General features: G+C 42.5%; 1 protein-coding gene across 1 annotated transcript; it reads right to left on the minus strand.

Annotated features, from left to right (window-relative positions):
- Window positions 1-3,281: 3,281 nt before the first annotated feature.
- Window positions 3,282-17,669, minus strand: rrp12 (ribosomal RNA processing 12 homolog). The gene is made up of 34 exons (XM_010899214.3): window positions 17,441-17,669; window positions 16,480-16,709; window positions 16,081-16,164; window positions 15,844-15,920; window positions 15,632-15,737; window positions 15,393-15,509; window positions 15,146-15,284; window positions 14,829-14,956; window positions 14,529-14,627; window positions 14,294-14,385; window positions 12,433-12,544; window positions 12,258-12,358; window positions 11,992-12,106; window positions 11,506-11,648; window positions 11,228-11,349; window positions 10,857-10,921; window positions 10,288-10,450; window positions 10,042-10,196; window positions 9,732-9,799; window positions 9,522-9,615; window positions 9,230-9,388; window positions 9,067-9,147; window positions 8,114-8,219; window positions 7,925-8,032; window positions 7,454-7,611; window positions 7,230-7,321; window positions 6,913-7,068; window positions 6,641-6,813; window positions 6,149-6,259; window positions 5,916-5,965; window positions 5,501-5,579; window positions 5,331-5,398; window positions 3,966-4,048; window positions 3,282-3,874 (listed from the first exon to the last, which is right to left on the minus strand). The coding sequence occupies exons 1-34, from the start codon at window positions 17,577-17,579 to the stop codon at window positions 3,775-3,777; spliced, it is 3,873 nt and encodes a 1,290-aa protein (XP_010897516.1). The 5' UTR covers window positions 17,580-17,669; the 3' UTR covers window positions 3,282-3,774.
- Window positions 17,670-20,015: the final 2,346 nt, after the last annotated feature.

Consider the following 20,015-nt stretch of genomic DNA (forward strand, 5'->3'; position numbering starts at 1 on the left):
TATTTATCACATGCTCACACACTTCTAATTCTGAAAGGTGAAAATGTAACTGGTTGGGGACCTGGTAGTAGGTTTATATACATTACCTCAAACCGGTCTGTTCATTTGACCTTGAAAAAGGAAGCTACTGCTTGAATATTGCGATGCAGGTTTGATAGAATTTTGCCTTACTCACTTATTTCATTTTAGTGATTTCAGTCTGCATGAACAACATTAATGGGCTTATCTAAGGTAATAGGTGGATGAAAAGCAGGAAGTAGTATCAGATAGTTGCCTGACATCATAGTGTTTTATTGGAACATTACAGAAAAGAGAATGCATGGTCTGAATATTTTAGAAATGAATAAAGTTGTTGCTGTTGCAAGAAATGAAATGTGTTCATAACAGTGAGATAGTATGTAATCCTGGGGTGGGCAAAGTAGGGTCGGATCCATTTTAAGAAAATGATTATGGGTGAAAAAGAACATTTCAGGCCACACTTGAACATCTGAAACCATACAGAAAGTATGTAGATAATGAACCTAGATATATTCAAATGAATGCCATTGTCTGGCCAGCAAATAATACTGGGGCCCACCATTGAATTCCATTATCCTGGTGTGGAAAGTTGTGATTTCTAACAGTTCTTTTCTCTGCTGGTTATCTGTTGTCTGAGTGTGCAAAGAATTGTGTTTTATTGGACGATTACAGGAAAGAGAATCACTGTAGATGGTCTGGGACAGGTTTTATAAAAGATGTCGCCACAGGAAGAAGTTAAGATTGCTTATCCTAGTGAGATCAGTTAACCACTTATCCTTAGTGTCTATTGAACCAAAGTAGATTATAATTCTAGAACCAATTCAAAGTTTTCTTTTTTTTTCATCAGTCACTGCAGGGCAGTTTAACTTATTTTTGACTGGGGGGCTTAAATCTGCTTATAACATAACATATGTAAATCTATCTACGTTTTATTTCCAAAGGGGTCTGTCTTTTTGATTACTGGCAATAAAAAGGCTGTAAGCTAAGAACAGTACATTAGATTTGGTTTCAGTTTATTGAGCTAATTAAATGAGGCCTGCATTGGTATGCAATTTAGGTATCTAGACTTACCTGTTCTTGGTTGGGGTCTCTCATAAGAAGTTCAAAGTAGCTTTTGAAGCTTTATCATCTTTATTCTCACAAAAATTAATGAAACAAGGGGGAGAAAAAGGTAATTCTCTTTGAAATTCAGGCTTAAGTTTCTTCACTGGAGACCATATGTCATTAACAATGACAATACAGATCTATTGAATTAAGCATTTTTTTAATTATTATTATTATTGACATTGACAACTGTTATTCTGTGTACAGAATTTTGAATTAAATAAATTGCCCTTTTTTTTTTCTTCTAAAAAATATCTTAAATGTAAATTTCTTAAGTAAATATCTTCATATAAAGCAGTCCTTGGCAAGTGAATTTCTTAGTCATGTTGACCTGACATTAATCACACAGCAATACAACCATTACATCTGTTTCCAAAATGACATAGTAAAAATTCAAGTTACATAATGCAGAACATAAAGACATGTTTAATGATTATGTATGTTTCAGGATAATAAAACATGTCATGTTTATCTCTTCTATAAATGTGCTTTAATTAAACAGATTACACTTTCGGCTCTGGCCCCGGAAGGCTTTTTGGCATTATATTGGATATAGAGGTCTTGATAGATTATTAGATGAAGTTTATAGTTAGACTCAGTGCTTTTAAATATATAAAAAAAATGCAACATGTTTATGAAGCATTTTTTTAAATCACCTTCATTCTCACATTCTGGTAGACATATGCATTGTGGCCATTGACATAATCGATTAGTTAAAGACAAAAACATCTGCCTAGCATTTACTTCACACTTTCCTGGTCTGTACAAAACACTAATTATATACTAAACATATTTGAACAAAACTAAATCACTTGCTGACCAGGCCAGCACTGAGGATGATCAATCTTACACTCACCACACTAAACTTCCCTCATGCTAGGAAGGTTTCAAAGCAGATTTAGATTTGCTTTTGGGTGCCAATATTAATAAGACAGGAGCGAGAGGAAGGAGAGAGGAAGGGAAATGATGAGCAAATGACCAGACAGACTTCCTTTGGCCTGCTGCCATTTGGACTTTGGTGCAGATTGAGGTATAAAGACTGCGTCCTCTGGATTTCCTACTATGGTCAGTGCATGGACAGCATTACTAAAGCCACCTACGTTTCAGGTAGTACATTCTATTCATCACATGTATACTTCACTCCTTGTTCACTAGTGATGCAACCAGGCAATCAGGAAGGATCAGCCAATGAAGAATGACCCAGAGTGACAAGCTTCTATGGAAGAACATGTTTGGTACTGAAGTCCAATAATAATAAAAAACAACAATTATATACTATAGTTATTGGCTTAAAAATACCCATAGAATTTTTACAGAAATGTTCCTCTAGGACAAATTTCCATCACTTACCGGTGAAGATGATTAAATAGCAACATGCATAAGGTAGGAAAAAACTGTCAGTAGAATCAAAACACATTCAATCAAAATATCCTAGTAATGAAAAAATATAGACAGCAAATTATAGAATTAAACATTAGTACTAACTGTATTTTAAGTTTTGGAAATTGAAACTGCCTTCTTGTGGGCAGAGCTGATGGGCCAGAGGTTTTCTAGTTAATGTTATTGAATGACATTTTGATATTGGCGCTGATCTCAATGAGAGCTGGTGCCCTTTCATTATCAGCCCAATAAAAAAATGCATGCGGTCACCACGAACATGAGTACACGATGTTCAAACAGAGGTCAGCCATTTTAGATAGTGTCTCCAGTTCTTGAGCTTAACACCATGTCCATGCTAAAACAGAATTTGGCCACAAGATGCCTCTACTAATCTTTATGCGTCAGTCAGCAGCAAACAGAGAACAGTAGGAGTGTTGTATGGTGTTCTTCTGAATGGAACCTTTCTGTTTGCCGGCTCGTGCACGCACGCACACACACTTCTGTGTGTTGCGAGCTGGGAAATTGCCTCCCAACAGAAGACACACTGCTTCATTCAATCACAGCCACCCAGTGATCCCCTCAGCCTACAACCAGGTCTTCCAGATCTTGGGGAATGGGATGAGTGGAAGTTACACAGAAGATGCCATATTGCCAGGGACTGTCAAATCAACAAACGCCAAATGGGTGTGTGTCTGGGGTTAGGATTAGGAATTAAACAGTACTGTGCATTTTTTTTGCCATACTCATATAATGAGTGAAAGGAAACAATGTGACAGATGTTTAATTAATGGTTTAATACATAAAATCCACATTTTTGAATACAGGAAATTCAACCAATCGCTCGTATTGCACATTCAAACGTAATCTATATCGCCATCTAGCGATCAAACAGATCAATAACAAGCATTTTTCCCTGTTTGTTCTGTCGTTTGAAGCTGGGTACATAAATACATTTCCAACAGATGTAAATCCATCTGTACATACTTGGACAGCATGTCACTTGTTGCAACTGATAGACTGAACAAGTCAGTGTCCTTTGTGTGATTGAGTGAAAGGTCAATGGGGGAAAAACATTTTTTAAGCCCTCTTTTCAAGTCCCCTTCTCGTTCCGTTTCTCACTCTGATTCTTGTTGACTGACAAGAACTGCCCGTTTTGTGGTGGGTTACGTCTGAACAATGCACTGTATATTCTCCACATCAATTCAAAAACCTGTGTGAACAACAAGGCAGACAGGACAGACACAAACACACTTTCAACAGGGTGGAACCTTTTCAGGTTCTCCTCTTGGTTCTCTGCTTCTTCCCAGACAGTGCCCCCTTCTGGGCACCTCTCACCATCCCCTTAAACTGGCCCTGCATCTTTGCCTTCTTCCTGCATGCACACAAACAGGAAACACGTGGTCAACACAAACTAGACCGCAATCGTTTCTTTGCTTACGACCTGTTTAATAGCTTGCTCCTACCTGCGGTTGAGCTGGGCTTTCTTCAGAGGGATGTAAGCATAGGGATCCACCTTTCCTTTCCTCTTCACATCTCCTTTCCCCTTCTGGAGAGAACAAACACACAGGATTCACCCACGGCTACAGTCAACGGAGAAGAGTTAACACACCTTATATACTCGTATCGGTAAGTTGACAAATCCCACATTTCTATAAAACCATTGTCCAAATTGCTGTTTATACATTTCTTAACGCGTTGATGACCATTAAAATGTAAGATGTGAAAATGTCAACAATCAGTGCTTTATGTACGTTTGGGATAAAAATTCAAATTAGTGATTTATCCTACATTTTATATCAATTTGATTCAGAACATTTTTGTAATATGTATTAGAAATATCTAAACTTGGATTTGGTGGGCTTAATATGTAGCCTAGGCTGGCTCTAGTTACCTGTTAAGGATATCTAGAGAAACATTGTATTTAGACGAGAGTGTTCAACTTGAATATCTCCTATAAATGGTAAAGCTTAGATACTGTAATTCAAGTGGGCACTACTGCACTATTGCTGTCGTTTCATGCAATTACACATTGCTCAATGTAAACGATCCAGACAGGTTTTAAATGATAAACAAAATATAATAACCTAACAAATAATTGTTTTGCTACAGCTGTAAAATTTCTATGCAAAGATTTTCGTGCAACATTGCTCAACTTTTCGGGCCGAGCAAACCTTTCACTGCTGACATCTATGGCACATCTACACAATCAAAATTAATCATCTACATTTGCCACATTATTTACAACTGATCTACTGCTCTGTTAAAATGTCTGGCTTAGCTCACAACATAAAGACATTGGTTTTCGAATATCAACTGAATACCAAGTTGCTGCTTACACCAAAAAACAATGGTACAACACCAACCACGCTGACAGCAAATATAACTAGACTGACAGCAAGAACCACAATTCAAAGTATTCAAACGAGTATGATTCACAGACCCTGATTCGATAGAGAAGGAAAGATAAGCTATGCTTTGAGTGAATGATCAGCAGGTGTGATGAGGGGTGAACAGTGCTTCTTCTAACCCAAATTGTGGCAGGTACAAACTACAGTTCGCTTAGACATCCGAACAATCCAATTACGTTTTTACAACGGCAGTAAAAAAAATTCTGAAGGTTCTCTGCATCTGTATAATTTTTTGTAATGTTCTGAAGGTTCTTTGTATCTGTACAATTTTTTTGTAATGTTCTGAAGGGTTTCTGTATCTGCATAATTTTTTGTAACGTTCTGAAGGTTCCCTGTATCTGTTGCAGTATGTGTTCAGCTTGAGTTCCTCGGCATATCCCTACTAGTCATCCCAGTTGGACGTCAAGCCAGACGTGTTACCTTGGCCTTGTAATCTCCCCCCAGGTCTCTGCTTCCCCCCAGGGGTCTGTGAATCCCTGAGCCTCCAGCTGAAACAGAGAAACTCATCTCAATACACCCACATACACAAGACAGGACTGACAAGAGACAGACAGGACCAAGACACCAGCAACCAACAAACACAAACCAACCTTTGTATTTCTGCTCGCGGTCAATCTCCATATCATCGTCGTAGTGAGTGTCCTGGAAATTCCTCTTCTTGGTTTTAACCTGAGAAAGAGTGGGAAGTTTTAGATGGGTGTGCCGGTAACCTCGAAAGACGAACCTTAACTTTCCTTAGTCATTCATTGATCTCTTGAGAGGTAATGATGGTTCTGGTCTTAATGGGTTGGGGTGATTTCAAAACAAGTTGCTGACCCTCCAATGAAGAGTTTAACATGGTTTATGCCCTTTGTCCCGATGCCACAGCATGAAAAGGAACATTCTGAAGACTATTTCGAGACAAGGGGGAGGTTCTGTACCACGCCTAGGAAGAGAAACTGCCATGATGAGCACAGTTCCCATGGTAACGTGGACAATCGCTAGCCAGCGTTGATGGACACTCACACTCTTTACTCCGGCCTCTTCAAGGATGTCTTTCATCTCTCCATCTTCATCTGAAAGTGGACAAGAAAATACACTATTTCAGAATGAAAATAATCACAAAAATGTATTAATAAAGAATGAAGAGACAAAAACTAGCAGAATCAAGTAGTGAATACAATTTAGCTAATGTTGGTGAAATGCCAAAGAATTTAAAATTGGGGACAGTGTTTCTAAAACAAAAAAATAAGAAATACTTTTAGCTTTTTCTCCCTCGTCATCCTCCTCTTTGATGATCAGTCTTCCATCTGAAGTGACCTTGAAGCCGTGTTGAACCTTTGACCGCTTCTTTACATCCGGGTTGGTGGCTGTAAACACACACATAGCCATGTCAATACACATACACCATTTAACTACTGGCTCATAGGGTTTCATTGCCTAGCCCAACAAATTCAATGGCGGAGATCCATTAAGCAACAAAGGTTTTTCCAAAGCTTGTGAAACATTGCATGCCCTAATAAACAATCCAGGTGTCAATCCACATGAACATGGTCTGTCTTAAATCATCCCAGACAAGGCTTCCTTCCCTCAATTACTTCTTTTTTTTTTTTTCAGCGAGCTCAAAAGATATCAGCAACAGCTCTAAAATACATCCCTACTGACCTGAATAATTGCAATAATTACACCCTGAAATGAATGAAGGACAGAGCTTCAACACAAGAAAAGGTTGAAAGGAAAGACTCCATTACCCAGGACCCTCTGCGAGACAGTGGGGTCCAGGAAGTTGAGTGGTTCGTCTCCATGTCCCTCCTTCAGCCAGGCCTGCCCCTTCTGCCTGGCAGGCTTATTCTGGGTCTTGGCTCCCTTGGGCCTTTCATCGTCTGACATGTCAGAGTCTGACTCTGCCAAGATCTCCTCAATACTGAGAACAAAGTAGAGAGGGGTCAGAAAACGGTCACAAATCAAATGTACAGAAGGATTTGTATTAAAGGTAACAGCGGTCAGCATGGTGTGTGCCTACCTCACGCTCCTGCCCCTGGGTTTCTCGTCATCACTGTCCGAGTCGTCGTGATCTTCGCTGGCCAGTTTTGACCTCTTTGTTCTGGCCTCAGCTTTACGTATGTTCCCCAACACCTTATGGTGCTCTGCAGGCAGCATGCTTTTCACCAACTCAAAGCTACACACAGCGACACACAACCAAAATTGTGAATACTGTACCGGAGTATTTCAAATCAACAGTATGTCGTAATACAATATCCATGTATTTCACTGGCTATTACTTCTAGATGGATATTACTAAACATTAACAAACGTGTCAAACACGCAGCAAGAACATACCCAAACTTCCTGATTAACTTGGTGAAAATGTTCTTCAGTTTTGTCCTGAAGTGTCTTCTAACGTCCTCCCTGATGTTCCCGATCCCTTCCATCTGACAGAGAGTGAGAAACAATGAGAGCCCACGCAACCTTGTGTCGCAAACTAACTTCTGCACAGACGTAAATGGCTTTCTTAGCTCACAGACAGACAGCCAACACAAACAGGGCTCACACAGAACACCTACCACGACGGTGATGTGTCCAGCCAATGTCTTGGGGTCCATGACGAAGATGATGACCTTGACGAAGCTGAGTGCTGCTTTGACAATCTCCCGGGTCCGAGAAGTCAGTAGCAGACACACGTTGTGAAGGAGCTGCTCCATCGTCCCCATGTCTATAGAGTCTAATGCGCACACACACACGCACACGCTTACTTAGCTATCTAAAACCGGGACACCTCCCAAACAAATCCTACCATTAACTATTCCTAACCCTAAACAATAGGGAGAGGAAAAATATCCCAATGTTTCACCCTTTTCTGATCCTACCACAGTTCGGGGACATTTTGTCTCCGTAATATAATATAATCAGAAACACACATCGGAAAATCGTCTCAAACGATGCATCAGTTGATACCCTCGCTGCTTTTCCATTCTAACTACTCAGACTGAGTATCTGCTAACTTACTAAAATATATATATAAAAGTGCGCTCTACCTTTGTACTCAAAGACCAGCCGGGTGAGAGCCAGGACGGTGCAGGTAATCATGGTGACCGAGCCGGTCAGCCCCACATACACCAGCAGCAGGAACTTCTCCAGGGCTTCTACAGGGAGACAAGGAGGTTAGCCTCCGGAATGTGGGATCGGTGAGCTTCACCCAAACCTGATGGCCCAGTCACCCTTACCGTTGGCATCGCCGTAGAACCTGATGAAGGCATTGCCCATCTCCACCAGAAGGGTGTAGGCACTCTTACGAGCACCGACCGACACCTCCTTGGTACATATGATTACCTAGGAGGGAGAGAGAACGACAGGAGTGAGACAGAGATGGATCCCGATAGAGGGAGTGGAGGAGAGAATGTGTGATAGAATTAGAATGTGACAGACAGAGGGGAGGAGAGAATGTGTGTGATAGAATTAGAACGTGACAGACAGAGGGGAGGAGAGAATGTGTGTGATAGAATTAGAATGTGACAGACAGAGGGGAGGAGAGAATGTGTGTGATAGAATTAGAATGTGACAGACAGAGGGGAGGAGAGAATGTGTGTGATAGAATTAGAATGTGACAGACAGAGGGGAGGAGAGAATGTGTGTGATAGAATTAGAATGTGACAGACAGAGGGGAGGAGAGAATGTGTGTGATAGAATTAGAATGTGACAGACAGAGGGGAGGAGAGAATGTGTGTGATAGAATTAGAATGTGACAGACAGAGTGGAGGAGAGAATGTGTGTGATAGAATTAGAATGTGACAGACAGAGGGGAGGAGAGAATGTGTGTGATAGAATTAGAATGTGACAGACAGAGGGGAGGAGAGAATGTGTGTGATAGAATTAGAATGTGACAGACAGGGTGGAGGAGAGAATGTGTGTGATAGAATTAGAATGTGACAGACAGGGTGGAGGAGAGAATGTGTGTGATAGAATTAGAATGTGACAGACAGAGGGGAGGAGAGAATGTGTGTGATAGAATTAGAATGTGACAGACAGAGGGGAGGAGAGAATGTGTGTGATAGAATTAGAATGTGACAGACAGAGGGGAGGAGAGAATGTGTGTGATAGAATTAGAATGTGACAGACAGGGTGGAGGAGAGAATGTGTGTGATAGAATTAGAATGTGACAGACAGAGGGGAGGAGTACCTCTGGTAGCAGAGCAGTGATGAAGTCTTTGTGTTCTTCGCTCAGCTGCTTCACAATGTGGATCAGGCACTTTAGTCTGGGCTGAGAGGGGGGTGACAGAACAGAAGTTAGACGGCAGTGGAGCACGCGGCAGGTAAGGTCGGCCATGTCAAGCACACTGTACCCTCTTGGCAGGAGAGGACGCGTTCTTCAGTGCCCCCAGGAGAACGTGTTTGAGCGTCTCGAGGTGAGAAAGAATAAACGCTGTACACTGCTCTCTCTCCCCTCCGCACATCTCCTCCAACACGCGGTAGGCCTTCTTCTGCATGTGTGGCTCTTTCATCTACTCACAGACACAGATAGGGAAAGATATGAGCCCCAAGCGGTTCCGATTCTGTTCTATTCGAAATATATTAGGTATAGTTTTGGAAATGACCTCCACAACGTTACGCTGTTAAAACAATGTGCTGCCTTACCTCAAGGTACGGCTTTATCAGATCAAAGGTCTGACTCATGGTGACCTCGTCGACACAGGGCGCCATGGCAACCACCAGGTCCATGACTGCCAACCTGGGGGGGGGGGTATGCAATGTAAGAACGAGAGAGTGGCGGCTTGGTACAAGTGTGTAATTGGCATTGTAACGCAACAACATAACTGCCCCAAATACAAATAAGTAAACTCCTACCGTATGAACTCGGTACAGTCCGGGCTACTGAGTCTCTCTGTAGCTTTTGACAGGAAGGTACATACCATCTGATGAAAGAGGGGTTTGCAAAGTGATGCCATCAGGACAGACAGACTTTTGTAAAGGTTGATAAGGCAGCTGAACAGTGAATAAATGACAGGGTATGGTGGAAAAGACTGGAGACAACCATAAATAACTCTATTATGACACTCCGGGTTCACTAAATATTTCCCAGGGAAATGTTTCAATGTTGGTCGTAATGAGTATGCCTCTGGGAACAGCCTGCTCTTTGTGGCCCCTTGGCGGGTACCTGTTGGTCTGTCACACTCAGGTAGACTTTAATAGTGTCTAAGACGGCCATCCTGTAGGGAGCGCTGTCTCCAGGAGCAGGTTGCTGACTGTACACGTTGAAGAGGATGGGCAGGAAGTTCTTGGCGAAACGGCCTACCTCTGCCTTCTCTTCATCTGGGGGAGAACGAGAGAGAACATAGGTTAGAGACTGGTGATCGACCGAAGTAACCGGTCAGAGTGTGCGGGTGCGTGCGTACAAACGTACCTGTGTTACAGCCCTTGGTGATGACAGTGCGTATGGCCTGGCAGATGGTCAGTCTTAAGTCTGGACGTTCATTGATGGCCATGCCCAGTGCCCTTGCTATGCCTTTAAACGACACCATCAGGTCCAGTGGACCCAGACAGAACCCTGGCAGCATAGTCCAGATCTGACAGGGAACAGAAGCACAGGCAAAACCAGTAAGCACCGCCCAGAAATGGAAATGGTATTGGTGGCAGGCAAAACATCACAGGCCAGAGGGAGAGGTTAAACATGTCACGGTGACCGAAACAAAGCGGGAGACAGCGGAGTATGTTACAAAGGCTGAAGGGAGCAAATGACTAAACTATCATTGCTTTAGTTCCACACGTCTACATCAAATGGTTTTAGCATAGAGAATATGCTGTGCATCTCTACTAGAAGCATGGGGAAATCATTTGGATAGGGGACATTTCTTTCATAACATCATTACAGTTGAGACGATTTTACAACTTGACAGGCATTCAGGGATAGACAACACCTAAGATTCATATAGACCAGTTGGTATAGGAGATCTAATCTAACGAGATCCTTACCTGTAGCTGTACGGTCTTGTAAACTTTAGCCTCCAACTTCTGGCCAGCCTTTTCCAGCTCCTCAGCTATATTATACAACACAAAAAACACATTTCCATTATAGACATACACAAATGAATGTAGTTATTGAGAATTGTGAACACCCTAAACATACACACCCTGGACTTGGCCCAGGAGCAGACTCAATCTCTGTTCGGGTATGAACCACTGTGTCCAAAATGAGATCCAAACTAAGTAAAGACTCTTAAAGACGGCCCATTTGGACAAACATAACATACATAACAAAAATGAGGCCCCTTAAGCCAATAAGGTTTGTTCACCCCTGCTCGACACAAACACACACACAGAATCCACACCACACACACGCTTACCTCTTTCTCGGAGTGTGACAGCGAGTGGTAGGAGGTATGACGTGAAGTAAGCCAGGTGTGTGTTCTTAACATGATCACGTATGACAGGGATCAACCAACTACGGGGAAACTCCATATCATCCCTGTCAACACATCCCAAAAATTATTCAACGGATTTAAAAAAAGAAAAATCTACACACAATCCAAAGGAGCACGAATCAGAAACTATACAATGCTATGTGCACCAATGACCCCTAATAACTCCAATAGGTAAGTAATATCGGCGGTAGCACACGTACTCCTGTCCAGTGATGTTGAGTGGCACCGCGGTCAGCACTACCTCAGGTCCCATGCTTTCCACGGCGCCGCCAACAGCTAGGTCCAGCTCCCCGCAGAACGGGAACCTAGGGGTGGCCCGCAGGTCGGCTAAGGCCTGGAGAGACTGGGAGAAAATCAGACACGCGACAGTTGAATCGACAAATGAAACGACAGCGGTCATTATGTGACGCAAGGTGATGACCACCGAAGTGAAGCTGGCCTCTTCACTTTCCTTAAGTGTCCCTGCAACCCAAAGGCATTTCTTTTATTTTGGGAAACATTAAAAAGCAGACTCATTTGTTTTGTATTTTGTGATGTATTTGGGGGCGGTTATTTTGTCTGAAACCAGTTTTAGGGGTGCGGTAACACTAAATCATCACACCTTTCTGGCATTAATGATGGCGGTGACAACAGGAGAGCATAGGCTGTGTTAGCATGTAACAGTAGTATGTCAGGCAGCCTGTTACCTTGGTCATAACGGGATGGGCGTATTTCCCCGCTGCTTTGTAGAAGCAGCCCAGCAACTGCAGAACGAACGGCCAGGCGGCGTGGAAACGATAGGACAGACCCTCCTCAACGATACTACCACAAGAGACAACACTGGAGGTCAGACATAACAAACATCGCTAACTCCAAGGTATGCCTTTGACCATTGGGAGAAGTAAACCGAGAAAGAAACATACAGATTTCTATATAGATTGAGTGCTGTATACAGGCGAGCGCCTGTACTCACCGGAAGACTTTGCAGACATAGGCCGGGTTTCCGGAGGACGCGCCAGAGCCGACAGGGCCGATATCCTCCATGTGAGGAGCCACGCACTCCGAGAGCAGAGTCTACCGCACGTGAAGAGTTAGCACCACGTAACAGACAAGATGGACGCAAAGCACTGAGCTTGAGTGCGTGTTACCTTGAGCGTGTTGGTGGCAGCAGAGACGACCTGTGAATGAGGTGACAGGAGGCAGGAAACGGCCGTGGCGAAGAGGCGAGGGAAGTGGCCCAGACTCAGAGGTGACTGAACACTGAGGAGACAAAGAGCAACTCAGCGTCGTTGTCATGGTAAAGCTGGAACCATAAACTCTGTCTCGACGTGTCGTCCGTCAGAACAACGGTAATGCCCCTGAGGTCGTCTCAATTTGACCCCACACCCAAAGGGGTCGACCGATTAATCTGCGCCAATAAGATGTTTTACAAACTACTGCAATCGACAAAACTCAGCTCCGATAGTAGCCGATGGTTACGCAGTCTCTACTGGTCACTTGCGACCTACATCAAGTCAAGGTAATGTCACTGTGTACTGAACCTGACATCATTTACATTTAAATGAAAGGTTTAATTTAGGTTTATTTAAATTAAGGTTTTATGAGCATGATAAGTTTATTAGTTATAGACTGACATTATTAATAAATTAGACTGAAGATGTGCTCTCTGCTTTGCTAGCAAGCAAGCTTGTTAGAATTATCCTAGCTGTAAGTGCAAGCCTACCACAACTAAGGGTCAATGGCCATATCTGATCACTTTTTGCTTTTGCTGACAATGTACGCATGTGATTAACCCATGACAGTAATCTAAACAAGAACTGTTAAAGACCCTATAGAATAGCACACTTCCTCCATTTTATGAGACACAAACGCTGGCCATAAATGCGCGACAGACTTTAAATTAACTTTTCAAATTTAGACTAAACCAGAGATATTTTCAAAAAGCAATTTTCCACTCCTTTAAAAAAACCTTCAACGCATTATTCTGGCGATAGGGTTAGAAAACGCCAAATCTTGCGGTCCCAGGGTAAACATTGGATCAGCTGACTGCACAGCAAGGCTGACAAGTGGCATTCAAGTAGTATCGGTTTTCAGTTTATTTCTCCCCACTAAAGTTCTCTTTAGAATATATAACGCAATACTATCAGCTCCTTGTTCAAGATACAAGACAGGGAGGAAATATGGTTGGAAATGACAGAATTCGACTTACAATATTAGTCAAAATATTTTACACACGCTTGAATGTTTTTTTTTGTCAATCAGAGCTGATCAAATGACAAATAAGTGATTGAAAAGCGATTTCTACTAAATAATAATGAGAAATAAGGCTACATTAAGGTGCATTGCAAAACAATTCTTAACTAGGTTTAAACATATTGAAATTTAGAAGCAAACAAGTTTCAGTAAAAGATATGCGCTTATAACTTTACGCAGCACTGTCAAACGCTCTCCTGCACCCATGGTCCAGACATCCTATGGAAACTGACATCATTCACATGGTATTTGTTGAGCTGTTTCTAACATTGGCAAAAATTGTGAAGAGTTCATTCTGCTGACAAATTTACATAAAAAATATTTGTTGGATCATGGTGTTTTAGTTTTATTGCAGTTTAAATGCAGGCTATTATATGGCTATTTAAAACATATGTCCGTTAGCTGTTCTATATGACCGGATTTCTGGAATTTTAACGGCTATATTGGCAGTGAAATAAATGGCTAATGAAAACTCAGATATAGCTCCCACACACAAAGTATTTTGCATACTTGAATCAGTCAGTTTGATGTTCAGTTCAACATTTATTTGTTTTATTTAGGTATTTACCTCGACTTAGATGTTCAGTTCAACAGTTATCCTGTTTCTAATAGATTGTTCATTTCTGACAGTGTGGGGGGGGGGGTATCGGATGATTAATTGGCTATCGGCTTTTTCCTGCTCCAAACTATCGCTATTATATCGGCCTTTAAAAATCCACCATCGGTCGACCTCTACCCGCTATGGCTGTACCTTACCTGGCCAGGTAGACGTGGGCTTTCTCCATGACGGCCAGCCAGGCTAGCAGAGGCTGCAGGTCATTCCCACTGGGCAGATAGTCATAGAGGGCCTGAAGAGAGGAACAATTTACTGAATTAAACCAATTTCCACCCAGGTCAAGACTGAGATCAGAGCATTTGTTTCCTCAAACGGGGGCAAAGAGTGCCGCGCACATGCGTGTACTTGTGCGTGTACTTGTGCGTGTTGTCTTACTGTGATGATCTGAGCGCTGAGTTCTGCTGACAAGGTGGAAGGGTTGGGTTTCCCACTGAACAGCTTATGGAAGGCCTGCATGGCACACGCTGTCACCAACTAGAGAGGGGGTCACGTGGGGACAAATTAGCATGTGTTTCAGGCAGCAGATGGACTGGCAGTCAAAGCACCTGACCAGTACATAACATCAAATCCATTAACCGGCAACTTAAAAACAAAGCCGTAAGTGAGACTCTGGTATGTGCTCTAAAAAGAAAATAGCATTCTGCTGTAAAAGAAAGTGCGCGTCTTTGTTCTCACCACGTGGCTCAGGGTCATGACCCGAAGCAGGGTCTCACAGCAGGACTTGACTGCACAGAGAGGGAAGGTGACAATGAGGTCCTTCAGGAGACCCAGAATGTGCAGTGTGGTGACATCCTCCTTACTGCCTGAAAGAAAAAGAAAAACAGAGACATATGAGGGGTAAAGTAGAGGGTGAATGAGTCATCTTGCTTAGTTCAGAACCTTCTTGAAGACAGGGTTGCACAAGCAAGGAGCGGAAACAACAGGTTATAAATGACAGAGGTAAATATAAACGGTGGGCATGGGAACAAACAGGGAATGTTTGGGAACTGTACCTCCTGCCTGTTCAATTTCTCTGATGCAGAACTTGGCCGTGGTTTCGGCTGCAGGGTGGTGGGCCGGAGCGTTCTCTGTAAACAGGAAGTCGCTGCCTCTCAGGATGGAACACACGCCATGCTGTGCCGCTTTACGGACCTGAGGTGGAGAGTGTAAACAACTGAATACCCAGCGATTTCTAATCATACTGTGAGAGAGATATAGAGCAGCGAGAGAGAGAGAGAGAAAAAGAGTGAGTGAACGTACCTTGGGCTTGCTGTGGACGGTGAAGCTGAGCAGACCATGATACACCTGCAAAGTGGATGAGTAACTCCACACCGTTACGTCCTGCTTCCTCAACAGAGTGGAAAGGCATGACAGGACCTACGGAGTGAACATATTAAAAATGTCATTCAGATCCACGCATGCCCGTTGGTCAAGCGCGCGCACCCCCCCCCCCCCCCCCCCCGCTGGACACAAACAGAGCTCTGGGTATACACACTCACCCATCGCAGTGCTGCAGCCGACTCCGAGCTGGCATGGTTGGACATGACATCCATCAGAGCTTTGGCCGTGTCCGAGAATTTCGAAATCAACACAGGTGCTGGGACCCTGTATGGACACAATATTCCAATGACTTCAGCTGCGCCAACATTTACACGGAACAGTCAGATGGGTGACATGGAGTTCACTCGTGCGGTTGAGAGCTGCGACTAACCGTTTCATGACCAGGTTGAGCAGGTAGGCTACGGCTGCTAAAGACTCATCTGACTCCACCGCTTCCAAGGTGGTCATCTGAAACCACAGAGAAACACACACCATTCATTTCGATATGCCTCCAGTTCTTATGCATTTGCAGGAGTACAATGCAAGTGCGCCTTTGTAGGTGGGGGGCATTACTCTAGCAAAACTAAAACTATGAAAGACTGGCGTAAGCTACGTTATGGATACTCACCAGAGCAGCAAAATACTCCGTCTCAGTCTCCTTTCCCCCATAACTGCGGATCACCTCGGTCACGGCAGCCAGCACCGCACAGATCTATGGGACCAGAGATGCGAATATTGAAGTTACTACTTCAGACTCCAGTGTAACAACATCACTAAACTAATGATGTCAGCTAATGAAACATTTGTAAGATAGGGTCAGGTAGCCTAGTGGTTAGAGCTCTAGGCCAGCATCTAAAAAGCTGCTGGTCCAAATCCTCAAGCATCCAAGGTGATGTGCCCTTGAGCAAGGCAATTAAACCTATTGCAAGTCGCTCTGGACAAGGGCATCTGCTAAAAGACTAAGATGCCAACGTAAAATGTTAAAACAGCAACTTAAACAGTTGTGACCAGGTCATGTGTTACATACCTCTTTGTGGGCGGCTGAGTTGGACTCCCAAAAGCGTTGCACCTTTCTGAAGGTGAGGTTTGAGCAGTCCGACAACCCACTAAGAAATGTCCCTGCACTCCTATCCGATAGTGCCTCCTCTGCTGTCTCCTCCATACAGGCATTTCCCCGGCCACCACTACCTTGCTCCAGGGGCCCTGACTGCAAATCATTATGCAGTTTGAGAGCATCTACGGTCAGGTCACTCTTCCCTGGAGAGAGCAAATATCAGTACACAATCCCTCTCAAACGCACCAAAACAGAAAATCTATTATTTGTATTTAATTTTCATTTTGACATTAGGGCCTTTTTTGTGATGTGGCAAAACCTAATTCAATTAAATTGATTTAATGTGCATCATAACATGTGGAAAAGTCCAAAGGGGGTGAATACATTTGACAGACACTATATAAAAAGTAACTACCGACAACATTTTATTGGATGATGGTCGAAGAATTGGAAATGACTACTTTCCAAGCAGTATGATGTGTAGTGTTGTTTTGGGATAGGCGTATTCCAAGTGCATGCAAGTCGTCAAGAAAAACAGTGTACAATCAAACATCTGACGGACCAGTATACTGAAGGTAAACATTCATGTATCGGTCACGATTCCCATGAGCATAACAGTCAATAGCATTACGTAAAAAAAAACTGTGGAAGTTGACATAAGACAGCTAGCAAGTTAACCAGCTCCATAGTAGTTTAAATAATTTACAGAGAACTGCGTAGTTTAATAACAGTAGCTTATGCAGCAATATGTTTAAAATACTGTGGCTTATGCAGCAATATGTTTAAAATACAGTATATACTACAAAATGTTTAGTCAGCTATATTGGTTAACGTTATCCCAGGGCAGCCACATACTGAACTGTTACAAATGTTGCTGGGTGGCTGACTTTCCACGTGTTATCCCGTCACAGGCCGAAGACCATGCAATGCTTACCCGAGGGGCGGCTGAAGAAGCGGCTTTTGGCAGCTTGTCTAAATCTGCTAGTCTGGGGATTCGAGTCACTGCTGTGTCCTTTCTTCCATCGCTTTAGTTTTGATGAGGCTCCAGATTTTAATTTTCCAGATTTCACCATATTTGTGTATAACAGCAAGCACACTTGTAAAGCAGCCTGGGTAGATGGTTCTGCTGTCGCTCTTCTGATGACGTCACGCAAGAGGTTGCATGAGATTTTGGTAATCGTTGTACGTTCTGTAAAAATAATGAACATCATTCACACATATATTTTGACTGACGTAACATTCTGGAAATAACGTATATTTTTTGTACAAATAGCCAGCCCGATACTTATATGGTCAAAAGATAATATACAATATGGTGTTATTCCAAAGAGAACAAATACATTGACTCATACAGGTGCTGGTCATAAAATTAGAATATCATCAAAAAGTTTATTTATTGCAGTATTTCCATTCAAAAAGTGAAACTTATATATTATATTCATTCATTACACACAGAGAGATATATTTCAAATGTTTATTTCTTTTAATTGTGATGATTATAACTGACAACTAATGAAAATCCCAAATTCAGTATCTCAGAAAATTTTAATATTACTTAAGACCAATACAAAAAAAATATATTTAGAGATGTTGGTCAACTGAAAAGTATGAACATGAAAAGTATGAGCATGTACAGCACTCAGTACTTAGTTGGGGCTCCTTTTGCCTTAATTACTGCAGCAATGCTGCGTGGCATGGAGTCGATCAGTCTGTGACACTGCTCAGGTGTTATGAGAGCCCAGGTTGCTCTGATAGTGGCCTTCAGCTCTTCTGCATTGTTGGGTCTGGCGTATCACATCTTCCTCTTCACAATACCCCATAGATTTTCTATAGGGTTAAGGTCAGGCAAGTTTGCTGGCCAATTAAGAGCAGGGATACAATGGTCCTTAAACCAGGTACTGGTAGCTTTGGCACTGTGTGCAGGTGCCAAGTCCTGTTGGAAAATGAAATCTGCTTCTCCATAAAGTTGGTCAGCAGCAGGAAGCATGAAGTGCTCTAAAACTTCCTGGTAGACGGCTGCATTGACCTTGGACCTCAGAAAACACAGTGGACCAACACCAGCAGATGACATGGCACCCCAAACCATCACTGACTGTGGAAACTTTACACTGGACTTCAAGCAACGTGGATTCTGTGCCTCTCCTCTCTTCCTCCAGACCCTGGGACCTTGATTTCCAAAGGAAATGCAAAATGTACTTTCATCAGCAGCAATCCAGTCCTTTTTGTCTTTAGCCCAGGTGAGACGTTTCTGACGCTGTGTCTTATTCAAGAGTGGCTTGACACAAGGAATGCGACAGCTGAAACCCATGTCTTGCATACGTCTGTGCGTGGTGGTTCTTGAAGCAGTAACTCCAGCTGTAGTCAACTCTTTGTGATTCTCCCCCACATTTTTGAATGGGTTTTGTTTCACAATCGTCTCCAGGGTGCGGTTATCCCTATTGCTTGTACACTTTTTTCTACCACATCTTTTCCTTCCCTTAGACTCTCTATTAATGTGCTTGGACACCGAGCTCTGTGAACAGCCAGCCTCTTTACCTATGACATTTTGTGTCTTGCCCTCCTTGTGCAAGGTGTCAATGGTTGTCTTTTGGACAGCTGTCAAGTCAGCAGTCTTCCCCATGATTGTGTTGCCTACAGAACTAGACTGAGATACCATTTAAAGGCCTTTGCAGGTGTTTTGGGTTAATTAGCTGATTAGAGTGTGGCACCAGGTGTCTTAAATATTGAACCTTTTCACAATATTCAAATTTTCTGAGATACTGAATTTGGTGTTTTCATTAGTTGTCAGTTATAATCATCAAAATTAAAATAAATAAACACTTCAAATATATCAGCCTGTGTGGAATGAATGTATGGAAGAACAGGGATACATTATAACTTGTATAACTTGTACATTATACAAGTTTCACTTTTTGAATGGAATTACTGAAATAAAACTTTTTTATGATATTCTAATTTTTATGACCAGCACTTGTATAGATTTGATAATCTTTGCTGACAATATTTTGTTATCCATAAACAGAAATTCCAAAAGAAAAAAAAAAGAAAAAAGCATAATGTATTCCTAACTGACATTAAATGTTTAATGAATTCCTTCAGATTTGTCAAAAAGATCAATGTAGCCCTGTTAACTCACTTTGATATGCTTTTTCATGTCAGTCACAGGGAAGGTCTTTGCACTCCTATTAATCAAACAGGATTTCTCCAGAAATAACTGAACTTCCACTGACTCTTGCAGGACTCAAACCTCCAACATCTGGCAGTAGAAGCACACTGCACTACAAACTGAGCTACACAGTCAATAGTGACAGGAAATATATGGAGTAAATATGGAGTATGCAGTATATATGGAGTAGGGGGCACAGATTCTGCCAGCCACCATCCACTAAAATCCATGTCCCCAATCAATCAAGAGTGATTTTCCCAAAATCGACTTATACTGGATTGTGTATCTCCCTCACCAACACATCCAACAGGTTACTTTCATTTTAAAGTAGATTGAAATAAAA

Source organism: Esox lucius, chromosome 6 (assembly GCF_011004845.1).
Source record: "Esox lucius isolate fEsoLuc1 chromosome 6, fEsoLuc1.pri, whole genome shotgun sequence".
Classification (NCBI taxonomy): Eukaryota; Metazoa; Chordata; class Actinopteri; order Esociformes; family Esocidae; genus Esox; species Esox lucius.